The 19,399-nt window shown below is 41.0% G+C and overlaps 1 protein-coding gene across 8 annotated transcripts in view; it reads left to right on the plus strand.

The window, feature by feature from the left end:
* DOCK10 (dedicator of cytokinesis 10) overlaps nucleotides 1-19,399 on the plus strand; it is a 154,125-nt gene that overhangs the window by 130,523 nt on the left and 4,203 nt on the right. For 7 of the 8 annotated variants that reach the window (XM_082057115.1, XM_082057108.1, XM_082057110.1 and 4 more), the window contains exons 41-54: nucleotides 462-574; nucleotides 1,229-1,366; nucleotides 2,169-2,351; nucleotides 2,925-3,035; nucleotides 4,415-4,630; nucleotides 5,336-5,393; nucleotides 5,726-5,824; nucleotides 7,136-7,242; nucleotides 7,718-7,840; nucleotides 8,522-8,635; nucleotides 15,088-15,234; nucleotides 15,745-15,955; nucleotides 18,323-18,513; nucleotides 19,187-19,287. In XM_082057115.1, the coding sequence (XP_081913241.1) occupies nucleotides 462-574; nucleotides 1,229-1,366; nucleotides 2,169-2,351; nucleotides 2,925-3,035; nucleotides 4,415-4,630; nucleotides 5,336-5,393; nucleotides 5,726-5,824; nucleotides 7,136-7,242; nucleotides 7,718-7,840; nucleotides 8,522-8,635; nucleotides 15,088-15,234; nucleotides 15,745-15,955; nucleotides 18,323-18,513; nucleotides 19,187-19,287 (1,912 nt within the window). The remainder of the gene's footprint in view (nucleotides 1-461; nucleotides 575-1,228; nucleotides 1,367-2,168; nucleotides 2,352-2,924; nucleotides 3,036-4,414; nucleotides 4,631-5,335; nucleotides 5,394-5,725; nucleotides 5,825-7,135; nucleotides 7,243-7,717; nucleotides 7,841-8,521; nucleotides 8,636-15,087; nucleotides 15,235-15,744; nucleotides 15,956-18,322; nucleotides 18,514-19,186; nucleotides 19,288-19,399) is intronic. The other variant, XM_082057112.1, reaches the window with a different exon arrangement.

Consider the following 19,399-nt stretch of genomic DNA (forward strand, 5'->3'; position numbering starts at 1 on the left):
ATCAATTACAATAAACTGACATATTTAAATAGCCTTAATGACAAGTTTTCCCCCTTTCCCAGCATCTCTTTCAATTATGGTTACGTACCTTGCTGCCCAAGCAGGTGGACACTGGCTGAAATATTACATTTTTTAGATCTAGAACTTTTAATGACAGAAGGTTCTTTAAACGATGAGATCGAAGTCATCTATCCCACTTTCCAGTTAGATTTATCTCCTTCTTCAAGCATGAACAGAAGCAATGAAAGAATATATACTCATATCACTGGTGCAGCTGATAACAGTTGACTCAAATTCCCTCCCCTTTCATGTCCTGTGAGCAGTTTTCTTCCAAACAGCCCTTCAGTTAAATGTACAGTTAGGACCCAATTTCTACTGTGCTGAGACTTAATGATCAGAATTAGATCATCTTTAACAACACACAGAATATTGTTTGTCATCTTGCTTTTTATATGTTGCAGGCAGCTCCAATGAAACAGACATTGTACAGTATGTCGACACGGAGGCAAACATTGCTACAGAAGTTTCTCTCACAATCCTTGACCTGTTGTGTCTTTACACTCTGAATCACCAGGTACATTTTACTGTTTCATTTTCTGCTGGGACTGGTGCAATGTGGGATGTGTGCACACAGAAAATTTGAAATGTGGGAGACAACAGGACAGGGAAATAAGATATGCCAGTCCTCAATTAAGTTATTTTATGAAGGAATTGGTTCATAGTACCCAAACTGAATAGAAGGATATGAAAGAAGAGCATTCTGTGTATCCAGGGCTGTGTCCAGCCTTACTCTTCATGAAAACATCATGAATCTAGTAATACATCACCTTACCTAAACCATGCCGATCCCACTAGATTTCAGAGATTTTAGACGAAAGATTTCCAAGCTGCTTATCATCTATATCTCTGTGAGTCAACCGCTGGATCCCCTGCCTCTTTAAAAATTGCTCTATGAATATTGGCCTAGATGACTTGCTGAAGGGCTCACAGCTACAATATAGCAGGCAGCTCCTTTTAGATCTAGTGTCTCCTTTCTGCCACCCTAGTGTATACCATCCACAAGTAGTACAGGCATAGGAAAGTGCTGTCCTTGAAAAACTACAAGTAAAAAGAGTCTGCAGCAAGCTACATCTCACTAGGAACACTACAATGCAAAGTCCAGCAGATCTTTCTTCTTTTTATTCACTTTAATAACCTGAATGTCCTGTCTTGTCTGTGAACTTTTCAGAGGCAGCTTCAGCAATCTGATTGCCAGAATGCATTGATGAAGAAAGTCTTTGACACACACATGCTCTTTTTGCAAATCAACCAGTCAGCAGCAGCTCTCAAGCACGTCTTTGCTGCCCTACGGCTGTTTGTAGGCAAGGTAACTATGGGTTGAGTCTGTTAGTCAGACCTATTAATATGTTACAGCAAGTGCAGCTTGAGGACAGTTGGGTACTTTGAAAGAGTTGTGAACTTTACCATATTAATGCTCATTCCTGACAAAGATCTTCTGATTTGTTGTTGATCAAAAGTGAGAAGTTTACAATATCTGAAAAATTAGTTCCATTTCGGAAAATGAAAGATTTACTAAGGAAGTGAAACTTGTAAAGTAAATAGAAAACTAATGTCCACGTCTGTGGCACCTGGCTATGTCATCAGCTGTCATGCTTTTACCACCTGTGGAAGAAAGCTTGAAACTCTAGAAGTCCATGGTCTTCATGGCAGATACCTGGGTTGCAGAATCTCCTGCTATCCGAACCCTTGACCACTGGTAGTTCAATGACTTTGCTACTCAGAGTATTTTCTTTCTCCTGAACAGCTTTTATCGCAGCGCAGAACCACACACACGCTGTTCCTGGTTAGCACTTCAGCATCCCTTGTGGATAGGCCACTCTGTTCTGTGCTTGTTGTGTGCCAGCTGCTGGCTGGGCATCCTGGAGGCCAGCTGGATTGTTGCACTGCATATGGTGTTTGTTTGAAAACCTCTGTGCAGTTTTTCCTTACTTTTCATTTGCACATGAGATTATGTTTAGCTGGTGGCTAATTTTTTCTCTAAACCCCTGTGTAAATGAAAATGGGAGAGCTGGTTTTGCTGAAAGCTTGACAGAAAAATATTGACTCAGAATGACTGTACCAAGGCCTGAGAGTAGCGTTAAACATATTCACATGTTTTTTTTCGATAGTTCCCCTCAGCATTCTTCCAAGGACAAGCAGATCTCTGCGGCTCACTCTGCTATGAAATCCTGAAGTGCTGTAATCATAGATCACGTTCAACTCAGACAGAGGCATCTGCTCTTCTTTATTTTTTCATGAGAAAGAACTTTGAGTTTAACAAGCAGAAATCAATAGTTAGATCCCATTTACAGGTAAGTCAAGTGTGAGATCATCAGTATTTAGCTGGCATGCATTGTTTTTTGTCGTTTTTATTTTTATGCATTGTAGCAAAACAATTCTTTTGGAATCTTCAGACAGGCAATTCTCTGTGGCAACTTGATTTTCCTGCCAAGTCCAAAGACACTGGGCTGGATTTGCTGCTGCTCTTGGGCAGCTTGGCTCTATTCCAGGGACAGACAACAGCTGTGAATGTAGCCACATAGCCAATAAATAGCCAGATAAATGGCTATTCTTGATTCACGTGCATTGCTTACAGCAGTGAGAACATAGCTGTTGAAGGCACTACACTGAATCTGATAGTGTAGCAACACAAACGTAAAGTCCAGTAACAATGTGCTTACACTGCAAAATGTGGGTAGTTACAAACATTGGAAAGATTACTCACAGTCCTTGCATTTGTATATGTTGCCATTTTAAGACAGGTATAAAAGTGCATCTCTGCTAGCCTGGTACATCGAGTCATACTAAAAAGCATGGATTAAAAACTATTCAGAAACTTTGATTTTCTTTGCTAATTGCACCCTGTGTTTGCTCCCCTCATACAGCTCATAAAAGCAGTGAGCCAGCTGATAGCGGATGCAGGGATTGGCGGATCTCGTTTTCAACATTCACTTGCGATTATAAATAATTTTGCTAATGGAGACAAGCAGATGAAAGTAAGAAACATTTTTTGTCAATCACTTCATCTTGCAAAAGGTCAGCAATTTCAGAGGAGCAAGTGTTTTAGGGAATAAAATCATGGGCTTTTAATAGACAGTGATTTTTGCATTCATGGTGTGCCTTTTTCAGGTAGCCTGAAATTCCTGAAGATATTTGTGACTCAGAGGCGTAATAATTGAAAATAATTTTTAAGACAAAAAAAGATATATTTTTATGTGAAAATTGCATTATTTGTTATTCACTGCTGCTTTTGTTCATTTGCCTGATGTCAGACAAGATATTATGCATTGTAACTAATGAAACACAATTGCAGTTGAAAATTTTTAGTCTACAAACTGCTTATTTAGTCTGTTCAGTAAATCTATAGCAAAAACATGCACAACAGTTGGGTTTTGTAACAGCTTGCTAACCCCCTGAAAAAGGCACTTAGCTCTTAGATTAGTTACCGTTGCTGTTATATGCATTATCTGTACTAAAAGTATTGGAAAAGGATTCCAACTGTTAATTTTTACAATTTCTGTCCAAACATTTGTTGACATGCATTTTGAATTTTACATTTTGGAGGTATTTTTCCTTCTCTGAAGGTGACTTTAGGGTATCTCCACTGAGATTAATAATAAAGTTAGGGTAAGCAACTGGTAGGTAATTAGCATAAGTAATTTGATGTCTTCTTTAGTAAGATGCAGTTACAATTTTATTTGTTTTCAAAGTTCAGATTTTATTTCTCTGCACTATGGTCCGTCACGCTGCTTCTGTAACACACTCATCTCTGTGTGATGCAGAGGAGGGAGCATTGAATTTCATTTAGTTTTTCTGAATGCTTTTGCTTTTAAACAAAAGGAATGAGGGAAAGAAAGTCTGAAAATAGAAATGTATGTCATTGGCCATCTGAAAAACAGAAACTGCAGAACTGAGTTAAATATGTTGAAAACAGCTGATAGGAGCAATACCAAGACTCTGTTTTAATCTTGTGCAGTGTGAGAAGGCCCAGGAGCCACCGTTGTGCTTAATTCACTGCAGTGGGACATGCTGTGAGTGTGGTTAAGCAGGACTATCTATAGCGCCCGGGGCTGTCCTTCAGCTAAAATGTACAGAAATCCAATTCTGGGCCCAGTAAGCAACCGAGGAACAAACGTCTCAGTTTTCTGACTCCAGCAGAGTGGCTGCACACAGACTGCGGTGCAGCTGGCTGATGGGGATAGCTAGTAGGTGCTATGACACAACAAGATAAAAGTCAAGGATTTGTGTACAACGTGTACATACTGTGGGACTGTAACTCTGCTTCAAAGCCTTCTGAATTAGGGAAGGGGAAGGAGGTCTTCTGCATGTGGCCCTTTGGATGGTTTTAGTGATGTATTGCTTATCTTTCCCAAAGAACGTTAATTTCCCAGCAGAGGTGAAGGATCTGACCAAACGCATCAGAACGGTTTTAATGGCCACAGCTCAGATGAAGGAGCATGAGAAGGACCCTGAGATGCTTGTGGATCTGCAGTACAGCCTAGCAAATTCATATGCCAGCACACCTGAATTACGTAGGACATGGCTTGAAAGCATGGCCAAGATTCACGCAAGAAATGGAGATTTATCAGAGGTAATGTAAATAAACGCATAGGAAATCCGTTTGTCTTTAGGCTGAGATGTTCTGATGAAAAGGGCTCTGAAAGACAACAGTAATAACTTAAGAGAGTCTTACAGTGTCTCTCATAAACTTAAAATTAGAGGCAGGCAGTTTTGCAAAACACCCAGAGATGTGACATGCTCATTATCCTAGTCTGTCTAATTGTGACCACCTGATACTTGCTTGAGCAAGACATGGAAGTGTCTGCCAGGGCTGCTGTGGTCAGTGTTGCGTTAGCATCTCTGCTGCTTAACCCTCACAGCTCAGGAGGTGCAGGGTAGATGAGGTATGACCAGTGCAGAACTTACAGAAAGGATTTTCTCCCCCACTATGGCACAGGAGAGGAGCTTTGTTCATAATGCATTGTCCTTCTCATCAAGAACTAAATGGGTATTGCAAAATTCCAGTGCGTAACCCAGGAATATCTTATTAAATAAGTGATCTTAATAGTTTTCTTGAGCAAATCTATGCTTTTACCTAAGACATCTAGTGAAATTAACACTCAAGAAAGATTTAATCATTTAATCCTTCATTTTCTTAAATGGTTATATTAATTTTATCTTCCCTTTTCTGCAGCATGACTTGACCGTGATGAAAATGTGTGTTCCTTATTACATGTATGCTGTACGTCATACAGTGTTCTTTAATGTATACGTGTATCTTGGTCTCTCATTACAGGCTGCTATGTGCTATATTCATATTGCTGCTCTCATTGCAGAGTACCTGAAAAGGAAGGGTAAGATCAATATGTTCAAAATCAACTATGTATCTATAAACATTATTGTTGAAAATAATTTTTGCCTATCCTGCTCTTCTTCTTTATATATATCAAGTATTCTTAAAACTGCTTGAATTATTCCCAAATATTTTATTTTTAAAATATATCGGGAATGCTAGTCTTAGCACTGGAACAGTGAAAGTGTGTGTTTTGTGTAAAGAGGGTTAATTAAATGTTTAGTAAGCTAGTGCTAAAAGAGAATGCTTCACTTGTTAGTCTGTTGTAATTAAATATGCATGTATTAACACATACCAGTAGCAGTGTACTAATACCATCTTACACTATCATAGGTTACTGGAAAATGGAAAAGATTTGTCCCTCACGTATGCTCCTGGAAGATGGTCAAGTCTCTGATAGTAATGTGTTACTAACAACTCACAATGGAGGAAGTGAGTGTTCTAACCATGCCTGTTTATGGGTCAAATAACATAATTAGGAAATCAAATTTTACTGTTCTCCAGTTGATCTGGAAAACTATCTAGCAGAGCAAAAACATTTCTAGTGCATGTTGGTGGCTGTAATAGCAAGTAATGTTGGAAACATTATATGTTACTTTCCTGATGCTCTTTGGCTGGGTTGATGAATTGCTCAGAATGTCGCTGGTTAAGGGCTTTTTCAGCGAGCCGCTCATCATCAGCAACAGAAAAATCCCTCTCAGGTCAATTGGTGTTTAGCATGCAAATCCACATCCAAGTCCTTGACTAGCCAAAGCTGGGAGGGCACGGGGCGGAATTAATGTGCGGTTATCCATATGTAACTTAGTATAGATAAAGATCTTTTTTAATCTGTGATGCTTATTAGAGAAATAAAGTGCAGGCTTATATTATTAAATGCTTCTATGCCAGTGGTTATTTAGTTTATGAAATGTGTATTTCAAAGTAATTCTCAGCATGAGATATTTTAGCAGTTTTCACAAAGAGCAATTTCTGGGGACAAGGACAAATATCTGGGGAAGATAAAGCTGTTAGTTTCAGAAAGACCATGGTTCTCTGGTACATTTGGAAGTGTTTGTGGGTGAGATGAAAAATGCATCCCTTTAGAAGGAAGCTCTCTGTGAAGAGCAATATTTCAGAGATAGTTCATTAGTGGTAAAATACTTTGTTTGAATAACAGATCACAGCAGGTGGAGTGAAAAACTTGTAGGTCATTTTAAACTTATGTTTAAATGAATTTTAAAACTTGACAGAGGGGAAGGAGCTCCTCTGTCTCAATTCACTTTGTAATTGTGCCTTAGTAGCATTTTCCTGCTTTTAAATTGAACATGAACTGTGTCGAGTTCATTTTCTCCACTGGCCGGTTTACCTTCGCTGTTCTAGAGCGGCAGTAAAATCTTTGCAGGTCAGACTGTGCCTCATGTGTAATGTGGAGTTGTTGTTCCTTCTGCAACCATTGCACTAAGGCCACAGCTTAGCAAATATTGAATGTAAGCTCAGGTTGAATCCTTGTGAGCCTTTTCATCAGCTCCTTCTGCCACTGGCTGGAGCTTTCTACAAGAGAGTTCCTCGGTTAGAAGGTTAGAGAAAATATGTAATAGTCTCATAAATTCAGTCAGTTCCATTTGTGCCTCTCATCACTTGGGCTGTGAAAAATTAACTAATCCAGTCAAGTAAAATCAGCTCTGTTATAACGGCATCCAATAACATTTTGAATTATCTGGTTATTCAGTCATTAATCGACTTGGTTATGACTTGCATTTCAAGGCTTATTTTCCATGGGATGGCCTGCCTTTCTGAGCATCACCCCCAACATTAAAGAAGAAGGTGCTATGAAGGAAGACTCTGGGATGCAAGATACTCCCTATAATGAGGTCAGCGGCATTAACATTTATATACTTGTTCTATATTAACAGAGAGTGTTATTTCTAGTGGATGCTTGTGCATATTGCAACAAATTATAGTAAGAGTGTACTTCATGCAGTATTAAAAGACACACAGCTTTTGAATGAAATGTTGTAGCTGTTGTACTGAATAGCAGGGTAGGTGCTTGGCTAACCAGGACATTACGTACCAGAGCTGGGCGTCAGGGCAGAGGGGAGCCCATGAAGCAAACCCATTCTTCTGAATGAGATTTCAAGTATTCAAGTGTTTTCTTGTTACTGTTATTTCCGTTTTTTAAGACCTAGGTCACCAATACTCGGTTAAATATTGTATAATTGAAAAAAAACTTAAATAGAAGATGCAGAACAAAAATGAAATAGTGGGTATGTCCTTTTGCTGCATTGATATTAAATAAATGCCACCAGCTGTTGAGTCACTGAATTATTTGTATTTGTGGAATTGCAGAATGTTCTTGTGGAGCAGCTGGAGTTGTGTGTTGAATACCTGTGGAAGTCTGAGAGATATGAGCTTATTGCTGAGGTTAACAAGCCTATCATTGCTGTTTTTGAGAAGCAGAGGGACTTCAAAGTAAGTCAGTTTCTATTTTTTTAAATTATTTTAAGACAACAGTAAAGATCAAAATTTTTAGGAAAAAAAAAAAAAAAGTGCTATCTTTAAAAGGAATTTTTTTTTCTTTGTACTGTGTGAGTAAATGAAAAACTCCAGTACCTTACCTTCCTCTTTCCAGCATCAATACAACAGTGAATTTTCAAACCAACCTGTTGTGTTAGCCACTGGATGTGAATTTTTACATGTGTTTTTAAACCAAGAGCACATTTGCGTTGTGTTGAAGTTTAAAAACTGCTGATAAATTATGTGATTTCTTTGCAATTCCAGGGCTTCTTCATGTCTTATTTGCTTGGCCATTTTAATATATAATGGATAACGAGATGATAATCTCATTTACTATTTTTTCTGGTTTTAAATTTAAAAAAGGCAAAGAGGTAGTTATCTGTAAGCTGTACACTGAGGAAGCGGGTCCTCACATATAAACCTAGTTAAAATTTTGGTTCACTGTCCCGAGAAATTGCTTTTTAGTGGTAACTGTGGATAACATATCTTTGCATGGGGTTGGGAGCTGGCTGGAGTTACTGGCACTCTGCTCTCACCTGCACACAGGACACCTGGGTTCTCTGACCTCTTAGTAGGTCCCTGCCAAAGTACTTATGCTCTCTCACTTCCTCTCACTCTCCTTGTTTCTTACTGTAGAGACTGTCTGATTTGTACTACGACATCCACCGCTCATACCTCAAGGTTGCAGAAGTAGTGAACTCTGAGAAACGCCTCTTTGGACGATATTACCGTGTTGCGTTTTATGGGCAGGTGAGTCAACTTGCTTTCTTTTGTCTGCACAGATTCCCAGATTTCAGCCACATTTTTCTAATCCTGATGTATTACAGGGAAGCTAAAACAGAGAAACACTTGACAGTGAATGATTGAGTAGAAAGTGCCTCGTGGGTCATACTCCAAGGAGGCTTTTACTCAGAAGAGAGAGTACTCAGTTGCACCTGTGTAAACTGCTTCTATGGATTTAGTGGTGTAATGGAGAACAGACCTGTACATCGGCTTTAGTTCTTGACTTCATCAAGAAAAATTGAGAATGAGGCACGGCAGGTTTTCTTCACCATAAAACATAAATAAAACCAGTTAAGACACCTTTGATATATGACCCTCTCTTCAAATAGAGCTTAAAGCAGAGCAGTAGGCAGTAGATGTTTTGTTGTGTTTCTTTCCGACTCTGACTTCTGCTTTCAGGCCACCTCTGATTCTGTGCAATATACTGTAGAGTAGTTGTATTCCTTCTGCTGTGCTTCAGCATCCTCAAAGCATTATTTTGTGCTTGCTTCCACTACAAACTAGTGTAGCAATCCAGCATGTTCTTTTAAGACCTGGGTTTGGCAAGCACATGATCGCCTTTACTCTAAAATAATAAGATGTGTAAACAACAGATTGATGTGGATCATTCTGTTTGCTAATTAGATTTTAATGCAGAAATTTGCTCTTTTCTCCTTTTGATCTTATTCAAGGCTGTGGTAAGTCTAGTTCTTTTGCATGTTTTGTTTAATTTTCCTCACATGTCCTCTGTCCTCTCCTATACTGTTTCTTAACATTAACTTCCCTGTGCTCTCAATTCTTTGGTTCATGGCAGATGAAATAACATTGTTTCATTCATTGTTGCATCCTGCAAACTAATTTTTGTTTGTTCAGTTATCTGAATTACCAAGCCGTATCTGTCACTGTGTTGTGTGTGCACTGTGGGGCCCAATGCTACATCGTCTCATCTCAGTGAAAATTTTTCTCTCAGCTTCACTGGGAGTGGGATTGGACCCCTTCTTCCTCTGTTGAAAAACTCAGTGTAGCATTAATGCTGTTTGAATGCAAGCCTGCTTTCCTGGCCAGTGCAGTCTGCGGTGTACGGCAGTGGTGACCAGAGCGCTCTGGGCAGGGTGCAGCCACCTGCCTCATAGCCCTGTGTAGGAGCAGGCAAATTGGGAGTCAGAGGGCAATGGCGAGTCCTTCCTCAGAACAGGGGCAGCAGGGGGGAAGTGGGACTCTTGCACCTTCTTGCCAGGGCTCTCCCAGAGGCAGATGCTTTTAAATGGATAATTTAACTGTAGTGATTCTGAACTGGGTCAAAATCTCTGTTACAGTGCAATGACTTTTCAGCTGCCAGTGCCAAAAGGACAGCTTCATTTAAACAGCTTTAGTGCTTGAAAGCACATGACTTTTTCATAGCTGCATATTGCTCAGTCTGTTCCCTGGTGACCCCAGACACTGAGCTCTAAATGCAAACAAGCACAGCTTCCTCCTTTTGCAGAAGAGACGGTACGTAGTAGAAAGTGGGACTGCTCTCCTCGCAGAGGCATAGTGACAAAAAGAGTCTTGCATCGGGGTAGGAACAACCCCAGGTTCCAGTATAAGTTGGGGAATGACCTTTTAGAGAGCAGTATAGGGGAAAGGGACCTGGGGGTCCTGGTGGACAGCAGGATGACCATGAGCCAGCACTGTGCCCTTGTGGCGAGGAAGGCCAATGGCATCCTGGGGTGTATTAGAAGTGGGGTGGTCAGTAGGTCAAGAGAGGTTCTCCTGCCCCTCTACTCTGCCCTGGTGAGACCACATCTGGAATATTGTGTCCAGTTCTGGGCCCCTCAGTCCCAGAAGGACAGGGAACTGCTGGAGAGAATCTAGCGCAGGGCAACAAAGATGATTAAGAGAGTGGAGCATCTCCCTTATGAGGAAAGGCTGAGGGAGTTGGGTCTCTTTATCTTGAGGAGACTGAGGGGTGACCTCATTAATGTTTATAAATATGTAAATGGTGAGTGTCATGAGGATGGAGCCAGCCTCTTCTCAGTGACAACCAGTGGTAGGGGTAATGGGTACAAGCTGGAACACAGGAGGTTCCACATAAACATGAGAAGTAACTTCTTCACAGTGAAGGTAACAGAACACTGGAACAGGCTGCTCAGGGAGGTTGTGGAATCTCCTTCTCTGGAGACATTCAAAACCCGCCTGAACACATTCCTGTGTAACTGGCAGGACTAGATGATCTTTCGAGGTCCCTTCCAATCCCTAACATTCTGTGATTCTGTGAAAAATGTCCAGCACAGTGCAAATAATTAAAGGTAGATCATTCCCATCAGCATTACTTGTACCTCATTCACCAAGGCAATAAGAGCGGTTGTGCAGAGCTGATGGAGGGCTTGCTGGTACACAGAGCACCATGGCAGGTGTGGGAGCTACAGATGAAGCTCAGCCTCGAGGGAGGGACAGAGAGAACAGTCTGTTCCCATATACCAGTTGTGCCTGCATATTTTTCTCTTTGGAAGGTTTACTTTCTGTATTTCTGTCAGTCCCTTTTTCCTGTGTGTCACTTGCTTCCATTTGGCTATGCAAGTGGAAAGTTATGAGGCCTTTTGGTCCTTCTGTTGCCAGTAGTATTGCAGGCATCTGTCCTGAAGGCAGTCTCAGTGCCCAATTAATTTAATACATTAAAAGAAATTCCTGGGTTTTGTGCCCCTGGCAGATTTTGCACACTGCCTCCCAAAAGCTAATGGTTGCAGGTTTTACTAGTACTGCACAGTTAAACCAGTGTAAAGCAATACGAAGGACTCTGCTTAGGCCACTACAAAGGAAATGCCACAGAAAGAAACTCGGTAGCAGATATTGGATTCCTTTTCAGTCTTATACATGCACTGTTCTAAAAAATACCTGTGGGTAGATACAAATGTAAGCACACACATAAAAAAGTTATTATTACACATATCTATGTTTTGTAAAATTGGAACATTGGTCTTCCTTAACTGAAACAGAAACTGCAGAGAAAGCAGATTAAAGGACAAAAGAATACTGCAGATCCTGTTTGCAGGGAGGATTTTGGGGGTTCTTAGCAGAAAAAGAAAATCTGCAGCTGCATCTGCAAACCGTTGTTCTTTGTGCGAAAAGCAGGGACAGTATTTGGGTACTGCATTGCTGCAGGGACCCTCTGGAAGGGTGGTTTGAAAGAATGTAGTCCTTAGGGAGGATGTAGTCGGTTGTTTTCGCCAGAGAGCTTTATTTGCCGGTTCAGAGAGCTGGATCTCATGGCAGCTGCTGGTTTTGACTGCAAAGTCTGTTAAGGTCCTTTGGTGACAACATCTCATTGCACCACCAAGTGGCCACACTAGCCAGTGCTTATGATTTTATCTGAAGGTGAGTGTTTTGAGAAGTCAAGATCTTTCTTGAACTGAAAAAAAAATCTGTTGAATAGCTGAAAGTTCATATTGTGCTGATAAGCAAAGACATTCAAGCTTTGTTTTCAGAGCAGTGTTAGGTTAAGGCAGAGCTGAGGTTTTGTTCTCCTATCCATGCAAGAAGCTGTAGAAGTTGGAGGGCAGATTCTCATAGCAGTAAGCTGACTGCAGTTTTACATCTGAAGATCAGAAGACATGTCCCCTTTTCCAAATGTGATAAAATAGCTGTAGCTTTCCTACCAAAGAGCGCAACATGCTCACTTACCATAGGAGGTGATGCTGACTCAATAAAGACAGGGAAGGATCCATTAAATGCTAATCCTGGGTAGGTAAAGCAGAAAGCGTTACCTTGGCACATCAGCTGTGGGGACAACAGTGTATATTCCTCAAGCAAAGGGCAGCAGAGAAGAGTCAGATACTGTGAGCTCCAGGCTGTGCCCAAGGGTGTACGGGGAGGAAGAATGGCCTTTTCAGCGCTCCCACAGTGACAATCTCAGGTCCCAACCTGACTCTCAGCACATCAGAGCTCAGTGGAAACCAATAACGTACTGTCCAGAAGGTCATCTCCATTCCATTGTGTTTGGCTGCTGCATTGTTCTTGCAGGGCAAAACCAACCAGTGTTAAAATAATCCAGGGATATGCATTGATAGTGTGACCTTGGCTGCTTAATATTTTAAAATCCTGAAATTGGAGGATATTTGGCTGCTAAAAAGTATTTAATCTTACTTCCAATGATCTTTACCAGACATATAGCATATGGCAGACACAATTATTTATAGCTCACAATTAGCTTCTGCTTGTCTCTTGTCAGCTGAAATATTGTAGGGAATATGTACTTAAATGATGTCTCTTGCATTAGAGACAAGGCTAAATCTGTTGGTGATTTGTTTTCAGGTTTGTTGGGTTTTGGTTTTGGATTTTTTTTTGAGCCAAACCTTTAATACAGATATCATCTTAGTGTGCCATGCAGTATCAGCACAGAGATTTGGCACTTATAAACACTATGTTCCAGCATGCAAACATATACAGAATCCGTTTTTAAGAGGATAAACTATATTCTAGTTTGCTATATGATTAATTTGGAAAGCATTAAGTTTTTTTGTTGAAAACATTAAATAGTAACAGAAAGCAGATTTTTTTTGACAGAAGCAATCCTGAATAGCGTGATTGAGTATGGTTTCATGAGACTAATGAAGTTTTGCCACATAAAACAGTTTTGCTTCAGTGCAAACAAGATCAGAAATCAGGTTATGAACAGATCTTTTCACTAAACATTTTTAGGGGGGTCAGCTTTCGAGCTCAAAATTTGTTGTCTGATTACCTGCAAAGTTCTTCGTATGCCTATAGAGTTTAATTGGTAATATTGTTAAAAATTGTGCAGTGTTATACGGTCACTGTGAGACTGATTAAGACATTATCATACAAGTGGCTCTTGCTGCTATTAGTTGTTGGTTTCTGGTAATGCCCCCATTGCTGCTGTCACTTGCCAAAGTAAAAGGCAATTTTATTACCCCTTATCTTTACTGAAAGAGAAGCCAGAGATCATGTATTTGTTAATCCTTGTTGAAATAGAGCTTAGGGTTGGGGGTTTTTTCCTAAACAAACATTGAAATTTACGGCTAATTTATTTTAATTCTGTGTACTTTCTGTGAAGATTTGCCTAGTCCATTATTTTAGTGACCAAAGTTGAAATACACTTCAGTATGTTAAGTCTGGATTTTGTGTGAATACCTTCCAAAGAGATTTTGGAGGTAGCTCTTGATTACATTTATTTGCGCTTCTCTCTTTTTCAACAGATGGCAGTTTGCCTGGGTGTATTGTAGAATTAGCTGTCGAAGCCACGTTGTGTTAAGTTTAAAGGGCTTGGGTCCCTTTAGTCATTAGTGTTGTCTGCCTTTCCCCATGATCCCTCCAGCTTCAGGTATTTTCCTCTGGGTCACCTGGCATTAAGGTGGAAGGAGAAGGTTTGGGTCCATCTGCACGGGTTAACACTGCCAGGTTTCATCGGCAGCAGATGAGATCCTAGGAGGAGGGCTGGTGCTGCTCGTGGCCTTGGGATAAATCCAGTCCTGGTTAATGGGGGACCTGCCGCTTCCTGCTCGGCTGGGAGAGCTTCTCCTGGAATGTTGCTGTACGTGTTCATCATGTGGCAGTGGAGTGTCTCACCTGCACATGATGCAATGCTCTGTTAATTTTCTGAGGTCGGCATTTCTTCTGAAGCCTGACAGGTTTTTGATCAGCTCTTCAATGGAGCCTTTTATTAAAGCTCTGCCGAGTCCATCCAGTGTAATAAGTAAATGAACTAAAGAAGATTGAGCTTTTCCACAAAGGAGCACAGTCTGTGTGTCTTTTTTTTTTTTTTTTTTTTTTTTTCCTTTTCAAATCATTTGCTAATCATCTCTGAAAATGCTGCCATTCCACATGGCCTTCTAGGATGCCACCAGAGTTCCTCATCAGATGCCCTGAGCAGATGCAGACAGGTTCCCAGGTGCTGGCCATGCCATGTCCCTGCACATTGCTGGGGACAGTGGTGTCCTAGCAGTGCCCAGCCTTTGCTGCACATGTAGCTCCCAAATCAGATGTGCTGGAGGTGACAGACTGCACAAATCCCAGCTGGGCATCCTGCAAACCACTGTTACCCTAGTTTTGTGTTAGTATAGTGCTTCCAAAGTAGTTAATTTACCCAAATGACTAGAATTCAAAGAAGTTTTAATGTCCAATTTTAAATTCGTTAGGGTTTTTTCATCATATACACATCAGCTTTCTCAAGAAAGCACTTTAAACAGCTAGGTCTCTTACATGAGTAAATGTGTGTGAGTTATTTCCTGGGTGACCTGGGAGATACCAGACCAGTACAAACACAGACCTGTGGGTATGTGGCTGCTAGGAGTGCCGAGAGGTAAGCTTTTAATTTAGGTGCTGGAAAAGGCATACTGGAGGCTCTGGTGGGTACACAGGCCACCTTGATTCCTGACGTAAGCACCTTCTTTAGGCTTTGCCCTGCCTATTGTGTTCACTGTATCCTTCCATTTATTTGCAAACAGGGTTTTTTTGAAGAAGAGGAGGGTAAAGAGTATATCTATAAAGAACCCAAATTAACTGGCTTGTCTGAGATCTCTCAAAGGCTGATGAAACTTTATGCAGACAAGTTTGGAATAGAGAACGTGAAGATCATCCAGGATTCCAACAAGGTATGAAAGACGTGTAGTTCTTGCATGAGGCGGAGAACTGGGTGCACAGTTCGTGTTTTGAGAGCTGTGTTTTGAATGAATGTGAACTGAGTGTACATATAAACCACTATGACCTAGTTTTACGACCAAAAAAAAGCCCCTCACCTTATAGCATGACAGGTGCTGTATAGAAACAACAGTGTTACAGCAGGGCATCGCAGTGAGTGGGAAAAGACAGTATTCCAACATTTGCCTGCAGAGAGCATGCAGAGGTTTACTGCAACATAGAAGCAAGCTGTTTTCTCTCTCATTTAGCTTTCATCCACTTTTGCCAATGTCTATATTAAAAAGTCCCACTGTTCTTAAGGGTCTTTGGTTAAATATCTTTGTACTAATCCATGGCCTGAATATTACATTTGGAAGTCTCAGTTTTAATTGATATTGCTATGATAGGTAAAAACATCAGAAATATAATGGATACCTTAGAAGCTCATCACACTTAACAGAATTTTGTTTGCCACTGTTTCACAGGTCAACCCAAAAGACTTGGATCCAAAATATGCATATATCCAGGTGACATACGTCACACCTTTCTTTGAAGAGAAAGAAGCCGACGATCGAAAGACTGACTTTGAAATGCATCACAACATCAACCGTTTTGTGTTTGAAACACCTTTCACGCTGTCAGGAAAGAAGCATGGAGGTGTCGAAGAGCAGTGCAAGAGGCGCACAATCCTGACAAGTACGTTTGCTTGGGCTGCGTCCCCCTTCCCGCCCCCCTTGGCCAGCAGAGCCCAGCAGTGTGTTCCGAGGGCCAGGTGTTCTGCAGTCAGTGGTCACAGCGTGTTGTGCAGAATGATAAGTGAGCTTTTCAGTGTGTCCATTGGCAAAGTACATGCTTTGTTACAATCCTGCTGACTGTCCTAGGGAAAGTTATTTTCATTTGTGGAGTCATCAGCTTTCTTATTTTTCCTTATTATTGACATCTTAACTGTTCTTTCAGTGATGTTAATTCGGGAGTGGTTCTGCTGGAGGCTTCTTAGTGCACAAAACCATTGTTCTTTTAATAATAAACAAGTCAAATACAAAGCAAAGTAGGGTGCCTGTTCTTCTAAGAGTAAAACTTAGCAGATACAGATGTTACTCCAAAATGGGCATAAGATACATTATGTAGGATTTTTTAAATTGAGAGGTAAGATTTGGGCACAATCAGTGTTTTAATATAGGAATGTCAGGAGCACTAGATATGTCTGTTCTCACTGAGTCATATTAAACAGAAAATATTTAGTTCCTTATCATGATTGAAATATCTTTTTAAAGAGGTATCCTTCATGAAACTGCTACTGAAACCTGACCTGCCTGAATTTTGGCTGGAAGTATGAGAAACTGTCTGAGATGGAGATGTTGTTCTCATGGGCAGCTGTAAGCAGAGAAGCTGATGTTCACAGCAAAGGCTCCCGAGTGACAGAAAATCCAGTTCCCCACTGACTTCAGTGCATCTGCCTCCCCCAAAGGGGGTTGGACTAGATGACCTTTCAAGGTCCCTTCCCACTCAAACTATTCTATGAAAGTGAAGAAAGCTGCTTTACAGTACAGGTGTAGTCGCCTAAAAGTTTTGTTCTGGCAAGTCAGGAAACAGGCCCTGATGTCTGCAGGCATCTTGTTACATGACACAGCTTTGCTTGTAAGACGAAGGAAGGAGGAGTAGCTTGTCTGTGGGTTTTTTACGTGCTTGAACAGCAGTAGGTGTTTTGAGATTTGTATTGAAGCAGGCAGTTTCACTGACTTGAAAGTACAGCTGTTATGGTATGTCTGGCAAAAACAGAGAGGGTTATTCTTCCAGCAGAACATTTTCCCTAGCTGATTACAGGCTGTTGTCAGCTCCCGGTGCTCTTAGCCTGGCTCTGTCTTCAGCATTAGGTGGGAATTTGATGACCTTCTCTTCTCCCCTGCTTTTTCCTCAGGTGCCTGCCTCACCTCAGTGCTTTTCTCTAAAGGAAACATTTTTCTTTTTTTGTTGTTGTTTTTGTTGGGGGGTGGAGGGAGTTGTTGTGGTTTTATTGTTTGTTTTGTCCCCTCCCCCTTCAATAAAGTCATATATCTTCATTTGCCTCCTACATTAAAAAAGGGGCTTTTAGACTGAGAAGAAATCAGGGCTTACTGATATGACTGGAGGAGCAATGGAAGTTCCTTCTGCTTGGGCAGAGGTACTGGGTGACTGGAAGGGTACCAGTTCAACATCTCTGCCCCAGAGCCTTGTGCAGAGGACAAGTGCATCCTGGCTGTGGTCTGTGATCACTGGCTCTTTGCTGGGCCTGGTTGCAATTCATTTTTCCGGCTCTGGACATCCTGGGTGTCCTGCTTTCCATGGAGACAGACACCTTGTAAGCTGGAGCTCCTTTAGGTCTGAGCTGATGGGCAGCAGATGCTCCCCAGAGGTGGCATACACAGAGTTTGGGAGGCCTTCCAAAGTGCGTAGGGCAACCGGGGAATGATTGTTAGCTTAGATCAGGCTTAATGCACCATAACGGTACCTTTGCTAGACTCTCAGAGGTCTGCAAAAAGACCTGGGCTGGAAGGAAGGGGTTGTAACAATGAATAATTCCTCTGTCAGTTCCCACAGCAGTGTTTATGTTGAATACTAAAAGTGACTCCTAACTTCTTTAAGGATGATGTTTTAATAGTAGTTTACCTATGGGTGAGTGATACGCAGTTCAGCTAAACTAGAGGCTCCTGCTAGTAACTTGAAACATGTTTGATGGGATGTTTTGAGCTGTTTGAAGATCTGTATATGCTTATCATTTGGTGCTTTAACTCAAAAGAAGAAATTTTTGGGTTCTACAGTCTGAGTGGTGAGAGATTTTTGCTGCCTGGATATGACAGAGCTCAGCAGCCAACAGTGGTGAATTCAAAAGGAAATGTTCTTCCATCGCCAGGTACATAAAAATGCAATTTGGACCTGGCGTGTCTCTTTTGTTCATCTAGTGATTAAAGCTTAATTTGTGTGGATTGATAAAGAGATTGACAAAGTCATAAGTTCATACTTTTGCTTTCTTAAATACTTTCTTGTTGGGTGAGTTTCTCTGATACGTTTCTTGCTTTCGAGCAGCCAGTCACTTGTTTCCCTACGTGAAGAAGCGCATTCAAGTCATAAGCCAAACCAGCACAGATCTGAACCCTATTGAAGTAGCGATTGATGAGATGTCCAAAAAAGTCTCCGAGCTCAATCAGCTTTGCACAATGGAGGAAGTGGACATGATCCGACTGCAGCTCAAACTCCAAGGAAGTGTCAGTGTCAAGGTAATGACAATTTGCCTTTTTTTTTTTTTTTTTAATGCATCTACCTAAATTTTTATTCTGATTTTCATCATTCCAGACATGTTTCATCTATTTTATATTTTTGGTCATATCTCGCAGTATTTCAGTGCAGCTGAAGCCTGCTCTAAAAAAGTAAGGGAATGGAAAGTTTTCCACTGATCTTGATGACTGCTGGATTTATGTGCAAATATAACTATTTTAGTCAAATGTTCTCTAAGTAAATGTTAAGAAGTTTCTAACAAGACCATCGTGTGCCACTTGAGAATATAGCCCATCTCACAGCCAAGTATGCTGATACCTTAAAGGGAGTTTTGTTAGGATCATTTCCTATTTAGAAAAGTTGGGATTGGTGAGAGATGCATGCATTTCTGGTGCCCTGGTTAAAATGTCTGCAAGCATACAGCTTTCTAGATGGTTAATTAGCTGAGAACTTTCAAAGGCCAGCAGAGATCTGCAGTTTGTGCGAGGCTGAGCAGCACCCTTTTCTGAGGAAAACTCCTCAGGTTTCATCCAGGTGACAAGAGGAACAAGAACAAGGTGTTGTTCTTCACACAGGCTTGACTGCTTGAGGCCAGTCCTTAAGCCTTGGTACCCAAGAGAAAATGACAATAAACTTACTTGTTCTCTGCACATAAGCTGTGTATTTTTCCCCCAGGTAAATGCTGGACCAATGGCCTATGCTCGAGCTTTTCTTGAAGAGACAAATGCTAAGAAATATCCTGATAATCAAGTTAAGCTCCTGAAGGAAATCTTCAGGTAAACCTTAAGTTTAGACTCTCCACCTTCCACATTGTCTGAGTAGCATGGGTGGGCGTGACATGGAACCAGGCTGAATCAAACCAAGCTAATTTACATCTGCATTCACTGT

Source organism: Streptopelia decaocto, assembly GCF_964273445.1.
Source record: "Streptopelia decaocto genome assembly, chromosome: 6".
NCBI classification, from domain to species: Eukaryota; Metazoa; Chordata; class Aves; order Columbiformes; family Columbidae; genus Streptopelia; species Streptopelia decaocto.